General features: G+C 36.7%; 2 protein-coding genes across 2 annotated transcripts; one reads left to right on the forward strand and one right to left on the reverse strand.

Moving 5' to 3' along the window:
* On the forward strand, nucleotides 1-2,609 carry LOC110941174 (S-adenosylmethionine synthase 5). The gene is made up of 2 exons (XM_022182791.2): nucleotides 1-145; nucleotides 1,170-2,609. Exon 2 carries the CDS (start codon nucleotides 1,180-1,182, stop codon nucleotides 2,353-2,355), a length of 1,176 nt encoding a protein of 391 aa, XP_022038483.1. The 5' UTR covers nucleotides 1-145; nucleotides 1,170-1,179; the 3' UTR covers nucleotides 2,356-2,609.
* Nucleotides 2,610-11,917: 9,308 nt separating this feature from the next.
* LOC110941171 (squamosa promoter-binding-like protein 1) lies at nucleotides 11,918-17,989 on the reverse strand. The gene is made up of 11 exons (XM_022182790.2): nucleotides 16,697-17,989; nucleotides 16,431-16,612; nucleotides 16,163-16,320; nucleotides 15,245-15,574; nucleotides 14,881-14,955; nucleotides 14,674-14,781; nucleotides 13,952-14,069; nucleotides 13,728-13,872; nucleotides 13,324-13,474; nucleotides 12,646-13,233; nucleotides 11,918-12,511 (listed from the first exon to the last, which is right to left on the reverse strand). The coding sequence occupies exons 1-11, from the start codon at nucleotides 17,263-17,265 to the stop codon at nucleotides 12,095-12,097; spliced, it is 2,841 nt and encodes a 946-aa protein (XP_022038482.1). The 5' UTR covers nucleotides 17,266-17,989; the 3' UTR covers nucleotides 11,918-12,094.
* Between the last annotated feature and the right edge of the window lie 206 nt (nucleotides 17,990-18,195).

Below are 18,195 nucleotides of genomic sequence, written 5' to 3' on the forward strand. Positions count from 1 at the left end.
CTTAGCACACCCCCACCTCCTATATATACCCCTTCTCCTCCCCCTTTATTCCTTGCCCCCTTAGCTCCTTTGCTTTCAGAAGAGCAACAAGAGGAAGAAGAACTTCACACTTTTTCATCTTCCTTCATACCCTACTCTTCTAAAGGTAGCTATAACTACATAATCCTCCTTCCTTCTTTCTATCCACCGTTCCCTTACGCCGGAACTCTGTCCGTACAGTGGCGGTGGTTGTAAAACCCTAGGGGAATTTCTATATTGATGCTGTTGCTGTTAGTTTTGCGGTTTTTCAGTTAGAAATGTTGTTATCATGTTGATGATTTGCTCACTACATAATCCTGACTTCTATCCACCGCTACCGTTACCGTTACGGCCGGTGGCGGTAAAACCCTAGGCTAATTTGCATACTTGATTAGCGGTTAGAAAATGTTATTATGATGATGTTTTGCTGGACTACATAATTCTCCTTCCTTTCTGGACTGCTATTCACCGCCGCCGTTACGGCGGAGCTTTGTTAGTGTGTTGTTGGTGGCGGTGAAACCCTAGGGTTATATGTTCCATGTTGATGCTGTTAGATTAGTAGTTTTTAAGCTGCTGCTATATGAAATGCTATTATTATAATGAAGTTTTGCTTATGAGAGTTTGAGTTAGCTAAATTGTTTGGTTTAGGTTGAAATTGATTAGGTTTTGAAGGTTTGTTTGGTAAATTGGTCAGATCTGGAGTTGAATTTTGATTTGGTTTTTGAGTTTTAACTGTATATTGATGCTTTTGTAGCAGATCTGCTCATTTTGTGTTATGATTTTGCTTTAGGTACTGTTTGTTTGATCCACGGATCTAGGAGATACGCTGGTGTTATTATATTATTGCTTATGATTATGATTTGTTCCACCTTTTCAAGGTTATGTGGTTAATATTTTATTTGAGCTTCTGATTCTGACTAAAGGTTTAGGTTTTGTTTAATTGCATGCCATACCATACTTAGTGGGAGAACTAATCAGTTTTTTACAGTTTTTTCTTTTAGTTTTTGAACTTTTTATTAAAACTTCAGGTTTTTTGTTAACAGTAAACTGCATGCCTACTTAGTGGGAGAACTAATAGGTTTCTTACAATTTTTTGTATTTATTTATGTTTTTTGAACTTTTGATTAAGGTTTATCTTGTTGAACTTTCAGCTTTGTAATAATGGAGACCTTCTTGTTCACTTCTGAATCTGTTAACGAGGGACACCCGGACAAGCTCTGTGATCAGATATCTGATGCAGTTCTTGATGCCTGCTTAGCCCAGGACCCTGACAGCAAGGTTGCTTGTGAAACCTGCACCAAAACCAACATGGTCATGGTTTTTGGCGAAATCACCACCAAAGCTAATGTTGATTATGAAAAGATCGTGCGTGATACCTGCCGCGAGATCGGGTTTGTATCGGATGATGTGGGGTTGGATGCAGACAACTGCAAGGTCTTGGTCAACATTGAGCAACAAAGCCCGGATATTGCTCAGGGTGTTCATGGTCATTTGACAAAGAAGCCTGAGGAAATCGGTGCTGGAGACCAAGGTCATATGTTTGGTTATGCTACTGATGAGACCCCGGAACTTATGCCACTCAGCCATGTTCTTGCGACCAAGCTTGGAGCTCGTTTGACCGAGGTCCGCAAGAATGGTACTTGTGGATGGCTCAGGCCTGATGGAAAGACTCAAGTTACAGTCGAGTACCATAACGACAACGGAGCCATGGTCCCTCTCCGCGTACACACCATTTTAATCTCGACTCAACATGATGAAACTGTAACCAACGATGAGATTGCCGCTGATCTTAAAGAGCATGTGATCAAGCCTGTTGTTCCAGCCAATTACCTCGACGAGAAGACCATCTTCCACTTGAACCCATCTGGTCGTTTCGTCATTGGTGGACCTCACGGTGACGCTGGACTCACCGGACGTAAGATCATCATTGATACTTATGGTGGTTGGGGTGCACACGGTGGTGGTGCTTTTTCAGGGAAAGACCCCACCAAGGTGGACAGAAGTGGTGCCTATATTGTGAGACAAGCCGCAAAGAGCATTGTGGCTTGTGGGCTAGCGAGAAGAGCGATTGTGCAAGTGTCTTACGCTATTGGTGTCCCTGAACCGTTGTCCGTCTTTGTTGACACGTATGGAACCGGAAAGATCCCCGACAAGGAGATCTTGAAGATTGTTAAGGAGAACTTTGATTTCAGGCCGGGAATGATATCGATCAATCTTGATTTGAAGAGGGGTGGGAACAAGAGGTTCTTGAAGACAGCTGCATATGGGCATTTTGGTAGAACAGACCCTGATTTCACCTGGGAGGTGGTGAAGGAACTCAAGTGGGAGAAGGCATAAGAAGGTTGTTCTGTCTGTGTTAGTAACCATAAATCATATATTATGCTTGCCTGCATGTTTGGCTTGTTATAATGATGATAATGTGTTTTTTTTTTTTTCCTTTGTAAGTTTGATATGACCTAATTTAGTGTTGTTTTCTTTATATCTTTAAAGAGAGAAGGTGGAAGTGGTATGGGCAATGTATTAGTCAGTATGGAGGCATAGCCATTTCCCAATAATAATATATAATGGAAATCTATCTTCTGTTGCTTTTATTTTACTATGCTCAACAATTATGAGTGCCCCCTCTCCTTGATTGCTGCATGTGCAGCCTGAACATAACTATATTTTTATTCGTATCGTATAAAAACATGTAACCTTAACACACACTTTAACACTCACCTTTTAAATTGGAGTATAAGGGGTTGTTTGTTTACCTCTTAGAGTATTCACATCTATTCTACTATATTTTCACCCTAAATTACACTAAAAAATACTACATTTTCTCTCTCCTTTTCAATTAAATAATATTCTTTTATACCTTTATCATTACCTTTTCTCTCTCCTCCACTCACAACCACTTTCAAAATATATTAAAAAACTATAGAGGTGAACAGTGTCCCCCCAAATATACAGATGAACAGTAACATTTTCTCTCTCCTCCACTCACAACCACTTTTTATACTTATAAAAACTCCACACTCAGACTTTGATGGAATGGATGTGAATGCTCTGAATGATTCAGACATTTGCTTCTGAACGGTTAAGCATTATACAGACTCTTAATGGTTCAGACCTCTTACTGGTTTAGCACTTAACCATTCAAATGTTGCCAAACAGCCCCTAAATGTTACAATTTCAAATGATGTACATATAATTGAGTGAGATCGGTTAAACCAGTAAAAAGTTCTGGTTGAGCTGTTGTTAGAAGTTACAGCACTGCGAATTATTAACAGGATTCACAATCCGTCCCCCAAATTATGAAAAGTGATTGTATTCTTTGAGAGGGCTTTTTATATCGTGAAACATGATTGTATATGGTTGTGAGTAGAGGAGAGGGAAAAATGTTACTGTTCATCTGTAAATTTGATTGGACACTGTTTATCCTCTATAATTTTTAATATATTTTGAAAGTGGTTGTGAGTGAAAGAGAGAAAATGTAATGATAAAAATATAAAAAAAATATTATTTAATTGAAAAGAGAAAGAAACTAGAGTTTTTTTTAGTGAAATAATAGAGTAAAAATGATGGAAGTGATGTAAATGCTCTCTAATATGTATTAAGAGCATTCACATCCAACCGCCTAAATTATGTGAGTGGTTTTTATTTTATGAAAAATGGTTATAGGTGGTTGTAAGCAATGTTGCAGAAATCGGTCTATGTGGCCGATTAATCGGCGCCTAAGCGCTAGTCAGTGGGTTACTGCCTAAATTTAAGCTAGTCGGTCAAAAGATCGGTTATGGTCAAAGTCGGTCAAAGTCGGTAAAAGTTGGACAAAATCGGTCAAAATCGGACTAATTGGGCCCATGTTTTTTTGACCCAAAAAACTCAATTTTTGAAACTTGGCCCATGGTTTAAAGCCCAAATTTTAGTTATAAACCTATTTTAACATTTAAGTTTAGTTATTTTAACATTTAACCCCCTCTATCTTTCACTAGTTTACATATGGTTCTTAAACTTTTAAATTTATTAATAAAAAGTATAAAGTTATCTCCTAAACTTGTAAATTTATTAATAAAAAGTATAAAGTTATATATATATATATATATATATATATATATATATATATAAATTTGTAAAATTATACTTAAAAAGTCCAATCCGATTAATCCTGATTAATCCCTAGGCGGTACCTCACCGCCCGAATAACGCATAGCGCCTTCTACAACATTGGTTGTAAGTAGAGGAGAGAGAAAATGTAAATTTGAGAGGATACTCTTTACCTTTTAATTTTTTTAAATATATTTTGAAAAGTGGTTGTGAGTGGAAAAGAGAGAAATGTAATAATAAAAATATTAAAAAGTATTATTTAATTGAGAAAATGGAAAAGATAGTGAATTTTAGTTGAAATTGGATTAAAAAATAACATCAATACTGACGCATAAAAGTTGGGGATTACTGAAATCCAATGTTTTCCGGGCTGGACCGGATGTCGATTTGGTCGTCTTATGGGGTCAAAGATCGGACTGGTCCGACTGGTTCGACCGGATTTAAGACCCGGATTACATCATAAATTATATAAAATATAGTATAAAAACTAAACATAACAAAAATTAAGTTCATAACAAAAATTAAGTATAAAAACTAAAGTTAACAAAAATATATTATAAAAAACACACAAAGGGGTAAACATGTCATAAAGTAAAACTGGAGGGGTGCAAATTACAACTTGAGGGGTAAAATCGTCCAAAAAAGAAGCTTCTGGGGTTTATTATTGTTCACAACAAACAAGTATATCATCATCACTCATCCCCTTCCCTTTCCATCTCCTCACAAACCCTTTAATCAAAAAAATTAAAAATAAAAACACATTGTTTGTCGCCGGAGGCCGCAGATGTCGCAGGTCAGAGGTCGCAGATGTCGCAGGTCGAAGGTCGCATACGTTGCCGGAGGAGGTCGCAGATGCAGCCGGAGCGGTTGCCGGTGAGTAAAAGACCTAAAAGTGATGATCAGAGAACTACTGTTTGTGTGTTTGTCGATGGAGGCAACAACATTATTTAATAAAAAAACCGGCCCGACCCTTATGTGACGACCCACCGGCCCGACCGCCCGGCTCCCGTCCAACCTCCAGGTCAATGCTGAAACGGGTTAAAGGGTTGAACCGGCCTGATGGTGTTTCCGGATCCCGGCCGGACCGGTCCGACCGACCGACCCGGTCCGGTTTTAAAAACGTTGCTGAAATCATCTTTTTCAATAAAAACAGATAAAGTTGTAACATGAGGCCCCTCCTTTGTTTATTTTTTGGTTAGTAAGAAATACACGTCTTTGATTGAGAGTTAACTTTTGGTTTATTTATATTTTTTTTTTGTAATTTTAAACATATCTTGCAAACTTTAAAAAATGCACTCGTGTATTCACATATCACACCCCATCTAATCAAGAAATAAAAGCTATAGTGTTCCTTTTATTTTTGTTTACTCAACAATTAGGCTATGGAGTCTGATTCCCCTTTTCTCCGTCATCCTCATCCGCCAACTTAACGTTACATCACCATCCCTTTCTACCCTTCCCCTCCATCCCCATTTAGAGGCGTGGTTACCCTCTAATAAAGAGATAAACCTTAAAAATAAAGTCGTGATATGGCATATGGCAGAAATAAAAACTATAGTGTTCCTTATATTTTTGTTTACTCAACAATTAGGCTATGGGGTGTGGTTCCCCTTCTCCCCATCATCCCCATCCGCCAACTTAACGTTACATCACCATCCCTTTCCACCCTTCCCCTCTATCCCCATTTAGAGGCGTGGTTCACATATCACACCCCATCTAATCAAGAGATAAAACCTTCAAAATAAAGTCGTGATATGGCATATGGCAGAAATAAAAACTATAGTGTTCCTTTTATTTTTTGTTTACTCAACAACTAGGCTATGGGGTGTGGTTCCCCTTCTCCCCATCATCCCCATCCGCCAACTTAACGTTACATCACCATCCCTTTCCACCCTTCCCCTCCATCCCCATTTAGAGGCGTGGTTCCCCTTCTCACCATCATCCCATGCACCACCTTAACGTCACATCACCATCCCTTTCCACTATTCCCCTCCATCCCTATTTAGGAGCATGGTTTCCCTTCCCCTCTTTTCTTTCTTATTTTTTTTCTCCAATCCATTTAGTTTTTAAACCAAGGTTGGAGAACTCGCTAGTCGGTTGGTGAGATGGGGACTAGCAACTACTCGGGATTAATCGGATCGGGTTTTTATATGTAATTTTCAGCTTTATGTATACATATACACAATTTCATAGGTAAATATTTTAAGTAGCTAGGTTTTAACTCTTACTCAACTCATTTTTTTAAGTATAGAAGATTAACTGTTGGAATTCACATGAATTGGTTGGAAACTAGCCAGAATTTAAATCATTGGTCGGAATATACAGGTTTTTTGTCGGAATCTTGCAGGAATCGCCGATTTTTGGCCGGCCAACTAGGTCGACTAGTGATTAACGGACTGATTAACGAAAAATTACTCGGTTACTGGCCGACTAGCGATTAATCGCCGACTAGTCGCGATTTTTACAACACTGTTTTAAACAAAAGTTAAAATTCAACTTTTTATTAATATTAAAAAAAATACATAGTTTAAAGCAAAAGAAAAAACAAACATAATAATAAAAAGTTAAAAAACTACATAAATAAAATTAAAACTACCTAATTATGGGATTGACATGAGAGAAATTTAAAATATGCTCAATCAAATTGGGACGGGGGTTGAGGTGCATATGGTTGTATGTTGGCTATGTAATTTCCACATATTTGACTCTTGTTGTGCCACATTAACCGGTTCAATATTCTCATAAATGGCATTCAGATCATATTCGCATATTGAGTTACTTTTATCTTCAATAATCATGTTATGAAATAAGATATAAACATACATTAACGTATCTCAATTTTTTCTATTGTGAATACACGTGTCGGGAGTTGTACAATGTGTCATCGTTGCTTTAGAATACCATATAACCGTTCAACATCTTTTCTTAACGATTCTTGGCATTTTGCAAATTTCTTTCTTTTTTTATCATCTTCGGGATTCAGTATAGTTTCAACACTTACCGTATAGTCAGGTATACCCCAGCAAGATACTACCCATGCTTGTATTCCACCCTCGAAACCAAAAATGGAGATTCAAGTCCGATACCCTGTATGATGTCGTTGAAAACCTCTAACTAATGAAGAACGTTTAAGTCATTATATGAACCAGCAACGCAAAAGAAAACGACCCATTGATCTGGTGAAGCCACAACTTCTAGCATTATTGAGGGATGTCCTTAATCACCAGCGTGAATTGCCCTCGCCATTAGGGCAATTACGACACATATATTGCTCCCATCCTTGGACGTTTTGCGGCATGTGGCAGTCCAGTTAGCAATGGGGTATAATGGGGAGTTTTTCTAAAATGGGTGTAGTGGGAATGTGGACATTGTAGGGCATTATGTAATAGAATTAAATAAAAAAACAATCAAAAAATGTCATTGGTCATAATTTGAAAAGGGGCAAGATTGGAGCGTTCTTTAAAACACGCATGGGGGAATTTAAAAAAAAAACGCCGAAAGGGCAGGTGTGAGGTGTGGGGTGTGGAGTGTGGGGTGTGGGGCGTGGGAAGGCGTTTAAAAAAAACGCCAAAAAAACCTCACTACGAAATATTGGATTAAAATGACATCAATGCTGCCGACACATAAAGTTGGGTCTAATGAAATCATCTTTTTCAATAAAAACAGATAACATGAGGCCCCTGCTTTCTTTGTTTATTTTGGTAGCAAGAAAAACACGTGTTTGATTAACATTTTTCTTTTTGGAAAATTGGTTTTTAATAAACCAACCTTTGTCCCGTTGTTAAATAATAATCTTACCTACGTAATTGGTATACAATAATCCTACCTATCAACATGTTGGTACTCAATGAACTTTCGTTAATTTTTTTTAACTGAAGTTAGTTTTTAAGTTTTATTTATTACACAAACAGTCCCTGTAGTTGTAATTTATTAGTTTTAACTATTTTAAAACTATTAAATTACAGTCCCTTGAGGCTTTTTTGTTTTATAAAATAATTAAAACTAGTAAATTACAACTACAGGGACTTTTTGTGTAATAAATAAAACTTAAAAATTAACTTCAGTTAAAAAAAATTAACGGGAGTTCATTGAGTACCAACATGTTGATAGGTAGGATTATTGTATACCAATTACGTAGGTAAGATTATTATTTACCAACGGGACAAAGGTTGGTTTATTAAAAACCAATTTTCCTTCTTTTTTGAGCAACAAATTTCAATTAATCGTATAGTTTGTGGGGTGTGAACCCAAAACAATTAACATTTTGTTTATTTATATTTTTTTTCTTAACTCTAAAATAACTCGTAAACTTTAAAAAATGCACTCATTTATTCACATATGGTGGCCTCATATAATCCAAAAAAAAACCCTACAAAAATTGTGGCATGCCCAAAATGATATCAACACGTGTTTTAGATTAATCAAAAACCATAAAACAAATACCAATATAGGTTTCGATAATACTGATACTTGTACTAATATCGTTCGGTAGGTGGCTCATTACGGTGCCAGTACTCAGTGATATATAAAGTCGTGATATAGCAAAAGGATATCGGTACATTTTTACATCGATCGATGACCAGTGTTGCAAAAATCGCGCTTACTCGGCGATTAATCGCCGACTAGTCGCTAGTCGGCCTCCTACTGAGTAATTTTTCACTAATCAGTCAAAAAATCACTAGTCGGTCAAAGCCGGTCCAAGCCGCCCTAGTCGGCCCATTTGAAATCCTTACAAAACAAGCCCTAGATTACAACTTTAGCCCGTTTTCGTTATCCCTTACCCTAATATGACTAAGAATTTGAGTCGGAGAAAGAGGATGAAGTAGACGAGGAGATTGAATACGAGTCGGATGGTGTCGAAATCATTGAACACTACAGGGATGACGATCAGTGGCGAAGTTTGAAAAAAAAAAACTTCGGGTGGTCGGAAAGTAACGGATCTAAAAAAATTTCTATCGCGTAGTTTCGAGGTGTATGCTCGGGTCGGACGTCGGTGATTCGATTCGGGTCGGGCCAAACATTAATATCAAATAAAAAACGTTCTAAAACATTAAAAAAGAAGTTATCATTTTATTCTTCCACAGAGCATAATTTAATAACAAAACAAGTTAATAAATCACCTTAAATTTCAAACTCTAATTTCTATCTAAATCAAATCACAATAAGATTAAACAAATAAAATTAGACATAGTTACAGAAAGATTCAACAATTTTACGGCAAAATTTCGAACCAATTCCACCCCTAATTTCAACCTAAATCACATAAATTGCAACCCTAAAAAAACTAAAGATAAAAAACACATACCTTTAGTCTTATAAAGATTAGATAGGGTGGGCTTTTAAGTTGAGCTATATAATAATTTGATTTGAGTTATATAATATACATTCTAGTATTCTACCAAATATAATGATTTGGGCTATAATATTTAGACTAATAAATATTTTATTTTGGCTATATAAATAAAATAAAAGTTAAAACCGGGGGTCGAAAACGTATATACCTAAATTTTTTTTATAAAACCGGGGGGTCAAAAACGTATATACCTACGAAATCCTATACGAAACGTACATATATAACACTACTGACCGAAAAGTTCGGGGGGGGCGGGCGCCCCTCCCCGCCCCTTAAATGCTTCGCCCTTGATGACGATTACATTTGAGCTATTTGTTAATTTTTGAATTTTAAGTACTGAGACTTGCTATGTTATGACTTATATGTAAGTTTAGTTTGTATTTTGAACTAATTTTACCTTTTTAAGTATTATATTGACATGGATCTGTAAGTATATATATACATATTTATAAAAATAATGAAATTTACATATAAAATTTCCGATCAGATTAATCCCGAGTAGTCGCTAGTCCCCACCTCACCGGCCGACTAGCGACCAGCGAGTTCTCCAACCTTGTCGATGACCATAAGAACAAATACCGACACATGTACTGATATTTGTTCGATCGCTATTGGTTTGCCTCGTTACAATACCGATACTGGGTATAGCATACGATACCGAAAAATACTTTATTTGAATACAACTCATTTTTCAATAAGATTTATATCGGAATGCTGAGAGAAAAAAAAACTAAATGCAACTATGTATTTTTTTTTCCAAGAAATGCATGTTATCAAAGAAAAAAAAATATAAAAAACCTAAATATGTTAGAACTGTATGGGAAGTTTCAAATGAAAACCACTAGTTAACACGAAAACTCGAAAACCAACTAAAAAAAACCTAAAAACATACCATTTTTTTTCAATTTTCGCTATTTTATGTATATATAAAAAAACTTTTTTTTATTAAAAAAATTGTAGTGCACATGTGTAATAGTACACATGTGTCACATGTGTACTATTACACATGTGCACTACAATTTTTTTTTTTTAAAAAGTTTTTTTATATACAAAAACTAGCGATTTTTGATTAAAAAAAATTGTAAAAAAAATGGTGTTTTTTTAGGATTTTTTAGTTAGTTTTCAATTTTCCGTGTTAAAAACGGTTTTTATTTGAACCATCCCCTAGAAATGTATATGTTTATAATATAAAAGAAAACTTAGCAAGTTTTGATTGAATGGATAATATTCATCAAAGCCAATTGGTATATCTAGATTTCATGAATATTAACCTCCAATTGCAATCTTCGGTGGCAAATTTTTTAATAACATTTAATTTAATTTTCTCTAATAAGTTGTGTTTGTTTACTTAAAAAAAAAGAGTTAATTACTGTTTTTGTCCCTGTGGTTTGTCAAAAATTACTATTTCAGTCCATTAGTTTAAAAATTATGATTTCAGTCCCTGTGGTTTCACTTTCGTAACCATTTCAATCCAGTATTCTGTTAAGTACAAGGACTGAAATGGTGGACGAAATGGACTGAAATGGTTACGAAAGTGAAACTACAGGGACTGAAATCACAATTTTTAAACTAATGGACTGAAATAGTGATTTTTGACAAACCACAAGGACGAAAACAGTAATTAACTCTAAAAAAAATAAGTATTTAGTTATGTTTAATTTTTTTGTCAGCATTGCGGTAAATGAAAACGATACTCAAAATGAAGTAATTTTTTGGTATTGTAAAACTAGGGATCGGTATTTTTTTTACCTTGTACCGGTACGATGCCGAACTAATTTACCTTGTACCGGAACGGTACCAAACTAATACCGATCAAACAATTGTATGTATTTAGTTTTGTATGTATTTAGTTTCAATACGATTCAGTTACCGGTAATGCATCATACCAAACTGATACTAACCAAACATCGATATCGGTACTTGTACTGTTTTTTATAGTTTTTGGTTTCGATATAAGCAAAAGAGTTATGTTATCGCTTTATGTTTTGGTTATACGATTTCACGAGATACTATATTTTTTCTATTTTGCAATATACATGTTTTCCCACATCATGTGAGAGAAAAATGGTTTAGGATCAAATACAAAAGCTTCTAAAAATAAGAAGTCGTACAAAGGGTATCAAACGGGCTCCGATTGATCTCATTCAAGCGGGCACTGGAACCGTCTCATCGATCACTACGATGTGAGATTTTAGGTTTTCACTTTTGGATTTATAGGTTGTAGATTTTAGAATTTTTGGTTATTATTATTGTCTTTTATTTATCGTTGTGTCTTTTCTATATTTACGTCATTGTGTCTTTTTGCGACTCATTGTGTCTTTTTTCCTCGACATTGTGTTATATTTTGCTCGACATTGTGTCATCTTGTGTGATCCATTGTGTCTTTGTACACATCTTATTTTTAGGAGTCTTTGTAGAATAACTTAACCCAGAGAAAAATAACAGTTTTCAGAAATTAAATATTACCAATACCGACACACACATATACATTATACATTAAACAATAAACATTAAGATATATCCATCCAGTCAGAATATAATATATAGATAGATCATAACCATCTCTTTAATAAATTATATCCAAAAAAAAAGAAAAAAAAAAGAAAATCAAAAAGACACCCTAAACCTCACTTTAGCTTAGCTTGCTCCATACTTGAGTCTTTCCCAGATAAAGGGCTGGAACACATACATAACCTGAGGTGAACTCTTGAACAGCAAAGCCACACACACACAAACCGCAGCGATTGCCACCATCGACAGCATTGCCGGCTTATAAATCGCCAGTGACGACCGCCCACCACCATAATACGCCAGCTTCCGCTCACATTGGTTGCAGGATTTCTGCACAACCACTGGCCTTACCACAACAGCTTTTTCGGTCTCGAATCCACTCACTTTGTGAGGCGGCGGCATGTCAACGACCACATGACCCTTCTTTCTGTTGATCTTTCTTTGAACTAGATGAATGTAGTTATAGTGGCCTCTTAGCGATGCATAGTCATACGGGGTCAAACCGCTACTGTCACGAGAGTTTCTCCATGCGTCAAGTCCCACCTGAAACGGTTAAAGATTCCTAAAAGTCAACACCTTTCTTCAAGAAAACAGAAACCCATGCTAGATTTTTAGATCAAGTTCATATGTATGATAAAAAGCTTCGAACTTTACGTATTTGAGAACAAAAAAAGTACCAGTTGAGGATCATTAGTTAATGCATCCAACACGCTCTCGGAACCATCTTTACCAGATGCGATATGAAGAGGAGTCAACCCGCCAGGCCCTACAGCATCTGGTCTAAACAAACCAGGTGTGGTTCCATTTTCTTGACCGTAATTCAACAGCAATTCAACCATGGAGCTAGAGTTTCGCCTCACAGCTCGGTGGAGTAAGCCCGTTTCCACCAACGCAACTTCAACCGAAGCATAATCTGCCGAGTCTACGGTCCCACTAAAGATAATGGCCAAAAGTTTCTTGACCACAGCGCGCCAATCATGGTCAACGGAGAACTCTATGAGCCACTTGAACCGTTTAAACGAAAAAAGATCCGAATTGGGATCCATACAAGTCAATCTGACTTTCAGTTGACTTCTGTGAAGAAGCCAGCCCATTTCGTTTACGAACTCCAATGCACGTGTTCTTGCTTCTACTTCCTTTTTCTCTTTTTCTGTGTGATCGGATGTTATGGCTAAATCGTTCTCGAGCATACAGATTTCCGAACAAACATCTTGTTCTGCAACTATAAACGGAAAGAAGTTGCTGCTGAGGCTATCATCCTCAATCTGATCAAATAAACAAGATTTAGGATTCACATGTTAATTAGAAAAAAATATTAAAAAATAATAATCACAAAATATTTAACACGTGGCGACCTCAATGAATCCTCTGCCAGAAATATTAGGAATAGAGCAAGAGAAGTTAAAGGACCGGATGTCTTCATGCTTGATATACGAATCGGTTGCCTCCATTAACTCGGAACAATTTGTCTGAACAAGATAACTTCCTTCCAGTACACACATCATCCTAAAATAGAAATTTTCAGAAAATATAAAATAATATTAGAAAATGCTCACTCCTTCCCATGAATACCGAATCCTTATATCATAAAACTTAAAGGGTGTTCATCGATCGTTCGTTACAAAATATACATACATACACACGTATATATATCGTTAACATTACATTTCTCAAACTTACTTGTCTAGCCAACTGCTGCTATCGTCATCGCCTAGATTGTGAAAACCATACAGACAAAATAAATAAATACGAAATATACCTTGAGGTTGACCATGGAATGTTAATTCCCTTGATAGAAAATCGAGCTGTCTCCGACACAGAAACCGCTATAGGCGAGATGTTCAAGATGCTCGAGTTTCTGTGGCCTTTATAATGAGGCAAAGATGTGTTCAAAATAACCTGGCCTGTAACACAACAAATTAGACAAGTTTAGATGATAAGTACGTTAAAAAAAGAAAACATGTACACGAAACAAGAACTGACCATCGCAAGAAAATGCCACATGATCAAGAACCCTAGTATAAATCCATCCTGTTCTCCAAAAAGAATTACTTGATGCATCCAAAAGCTTCCTCATATGGCTGCTCAAATCATAGCAAAGCTGCACGAAATTCAAACGTAAGTTCACGATTACACCTCATTTTGTCCCAAAATACACTGCAGGGTATACAGTAGGGGTGTCAATCGTGTAGGGTTGATGGGTTGAAATGTGCAACTCGAACCCGACCCATATTATTATTCGTGTCAAAGATTTCAACCCTAACCGGCACACATAAATTCGGGTCAACCCAAACACGGCCCGTTTAACCCGTATTTTTAATTAAGTCATACATGTTCATGATTGATAAGTGAGTTGTTGGGTTTTAAGTGGGTTATTAATAACATAGTTAATGGCGAGTATGAGTGTGACAAGTAAATAATATAGTGTGTCAAAAGTCAAAACTAACATTATTTTGACTGCCCATGTAAAATGGAAAAGACCAAAACAAAAATATAAATATTTATTTTCCAAATAGTTAAACGGGATAATGGGTCAACCCGAACCCGACCAGTTAAAAAAACGGGTCGGGTTAGTCGACCCAAACCTGTTTTTTTCGTGTCGGGTTCGGGTCAAGAACGGACGCCCCTAGTAAAAAGTCAGGGCATTTTTGGTTGATTTGATTAAAATCTTGAATTCTTGATGGATGAAATGATAGAAGGTTTACCTCATCCCAGGAGGAATTCTCCATTCGAAGATATACGGCTAATATGATGCATCCGGGACGAATGTAACCTTCAATATCGGTAGGACTGTGTACTAACCAGTCAAGGATCTGAAATTTAAGCAATTCAGTGAACTTGATCCAACGATAAGTGAAACCCGTAAGCTACAAGGGAAAGAAAAAAGGGGAAAGAGGGGGGGGGGGGGGTACCTGGTTTCGAAGGGCAAGAGGCAACTCACTAGGATCTTTTCCAAATAGCTTGAATACGATTCGGTCTGTACGACTCTGAAAAAGAGAGAAAATATCCATTTTTAGATAAAATATGAAAGCAGTTTCAATATTCTATATTACAATTCTAGCTACCCTTTACTAGTATATTACAATTATTTATAATTTATAATATAACTTTAAGATGAACAAAATAAAGTGTTTGTGGGTCAACCCAGCCCCAACCCGACCCGTTTTGACCCATATTAAAAAGATGGTCCGTTTCAAACCAAGCCCACTTTGACCTGTCACCCAACACTCCCATCTTGCCACCTCTGGTTTTCACAAAAAGAAGATAAAGTTATACCTGTGCTTCCCCACTAGAACTAGATGGCGACTGTGTTGCTGTTGAAGCCGAGTTCCCACTTGTATGAGGAGGACTTGACTTGTTAGGCTGGTGGCGTAACCATAAAGGCAAATTGTCGGTATTTTCAGGGTTCTCAAAGCTACAATCTTGAGAACCATCATAAACCATGTTCAAGTCAATATTGTTTAATTTCGTCTTTCCGCCTTCATTGGGAGTTTTGTTATTTGACGGAAAAGTGATTTCGCTAGGAGCTGGAGTTTGTACACTTCCTCTATGCAACATTTCAGATCCCGAAAGATTCACGGTTTGACTCACAGGCTGCGGATGCTCCTATAAGTGACGGGTTGTTTTTCACACGTTAGATAGTGAGAAATAATAATTCTATTTGTTTAAAACATTTTGTCACCGTACAAATGGGACCAACCACACAAAAATTGTTAATGGGTGTTCGATGTGCTTTTCGGAAATCATCATGTGATATTGAATAACAAGAATAAAAAAACATATTGTGTCACCATATAAATGGGACCTACAAAATGAAACTTGTTAATGGATGTTCGGTGCGCTTTTTGAAAATCATCATGTGATATTGAATAACAAGAATCAGACAACCAAATGGTGTCTGGAAAAGTTCTGATTATTAGAGAAATTAATAATAGTAAAATGACCGAAAAAGTAGAGACGGTTTGTTAAGTGGAAATACGACTCAACTTCGGTTAAAAGAAGAGGTAAATAATTAATTGTATTTTACCCTTAGAAATTCAGCTTTTTTTATTGCAGTTGATATGTAACTGATTATCCAAAACCGACCATATGACTAAACAGGATCTGTTTATCTAATTATTTGAAACTGATTATTCTGACTGACACAATCGATTCCAATTTGCGAATCCAGATACCACCATAATAAAGATATACCTTCTCGGGAGTTGCAAAGGATGTTCCGGCATCCTGCAAACATTGGGATCCGGACGTGTTTTTATCGTTAACCGTACCAGCAAAACTTGCAAGGTTTCTCAAAAGATGAGCAAGCAGATCTTGATCTTTGCTCTGCTCTGAACCTGAGGTATTATTAGCTGCAATTCACAGAAAGGACATTCAATTATACAAAAAGAACTCATCTTTAATGTCGATAACTCACTCCTGATTGGTTCATTTTGTTACATTCAATAAAATAAACGCTTACATTGTACATTGGAGAGTATCCTCAAAAGACTAACAAGCAAATAACTGCAGCTGCGTTCATCGTTTAGTGATACCCCATTTGTCGGGGTTTCTGGATGTGTCTTTCTTCTCCTTCGATTATGTCCGGCTAAACGCCTTCGACAGCTTCTTTTTCCTTCATCAAACTCTTCGAGACTATGAAACCTGCCCACGTATAATACAATACAACCATAAATTTAAATCATTTATTTTACCACACAATTATTTAACAGTCTTTTCACAACTTACCTGCTGCACTGTTGACAAAACCTTTGCATCACATTCCCTACCAATGCTTTGGCGGCCTTTGAATGCAAACTACAAACCTTGTGTCTTCTATGATAATCTTTTGCACCCGTGAGATCCGCTTGACAATCGTCCACCTGGCAAACGGCCCGGCTAGACGTACCCCCACCCACTTTAGATTTCTTCCCGTTTTTACCCTCCCATCTTTCTAACTCATCTTCGGGTATCGGGTACACTTGCCCTCCAAGATTCAAGTTAAGACCCCCAACTTCATCTTCTTCATCAAGAACCACAACGCGTCTTCTTTTTTCCAATTCTTTTTTCCCTTCATCAGAGCAAGACGAAGAACTATTCGACACGACAGTAACCGCCTCAACACCAGACGTCACCGGAAACAGTTGTCTACTCCGGCAATCCGCCGGAATCGCACTTATCTGGCTGGCGGTGAACAGATCACCGTCCCACTTCCAATCATTCAAATCCCATTCCAGATTTCTCTTCCCACCCGCCTTCAATTCCGGCACCACCGGACCATAGTAATGATGAGGATTCCCCCCAAATCTAGCCTCCATTTATCAAAGTCCACACAATCAAGACCTCTAAAAGCACTCAATTCTCCAGATTTCACTACCTTAACATCAACTCCATAGAAGCATATATACGATCTGATCGGTTAAACCATAACCTAAAAAGGAATCTTTCTTGAGAAATTTTCAACCCCACTTAAAAAAGATTCTCAATTTCCCTAAAACAACCCCTAAATCATCAAATCTTGAACTAAAGTTACAAACTTGCAATCAAGATTCACTTAATTCAAGCCTCACACCTTCTACTATTAGAAACTGAAAATTCAGTTACCTAAAACACTTTCCTACATCCCTAGAGATCAAAAACCAGTACGACATCAAATCCAAGAAGTCTACAACAAAACCCACATAGGAAAACCCTTGAAAACATCCAACTTACCAGAAATCGACAAAAAGATAAGAGCTTTCATTTCATCGAACACTTGGTGTGCATCTTTTTATGCGATTTGTACAGAAAAATAGGAGAAGATATTGAAGGGTTTAGTGATATGGGGGCTAAGATTGAAGATCGGAGAGAGATCGCCGGCGAGAATTATGGGAAACGGTGGAGAAAAGGTGGAAATTAGGAGGGTGAAAATGAAAAAAAAAGGTGGGGAAGAGGATCAAGTTGGAGGACATATGTGTCCAAAGAAAACTGGTTGTAGGACAATGTAGATGGAGACCATTCCAATATGGCTTCAAGGCATATCACATAGTGCAATGTCCTTGTGAAATGAACAGTGCATATGGCTAAATGGTATTTACTTTGTTATTAATATTAATATTAATATTAATATTAATTAATTAATTGGGACAATGTGATGGTTGCAACATGTGTAAACAATGTTCAAGAATCTTTTAGCTATTCTTTTTCCTTTTTTTAGAGTTAATTGACATTTTCGTCTTTGTGGTTTGATAAAAAATATCACTTCGGTC

The sequence above is a fragment of the Helianthus annuus genome, chromosome 5 (genome assembly GCF_002127325.2).
Source record: "Helianthus annuus cultivar XRQ/B chromosome 5, HanXRQr2.0-SUNRISE, whole genome shotgun sequence".
Taxonomy (NCBI): domain Eukaryota; kingdom Viridiplantae; phylum Streptophyta; class Magnoliopsida; order Asterales; family Asteraceae; genus Helianthus; species Helianthus annuus.

Coding starts and splice junctions, on each gene's coding strand:
- LOC110941174 (XM_022182791.2), top strand. CDS start 1,180: ATGGAGACCTTCTTGTTCACTTCTGAATCTGTTAACGAGGGACACCCG.
- LOC110941171 (XM_022182790.2), bottom strand. CDS start 17,265: ATGGAGGCTAGATTTGGGGGGAATCCTCATCATTACTATGGTCCGGTG. Junction 15,575..16,162: donor CCTTTGCAACTCCCGAGAAG/GTATATCTTTAT, acceptor CGTCACTTATAG/GAGCATCCGCAGCCTGTGAG. Junction 13,475..13,727: donor ATTCCATGGTCAACCTCAAG/GTATATTTCGTA, acceptor TTTCTATTTTAG/GATGATGTGTGTACTGGAAG.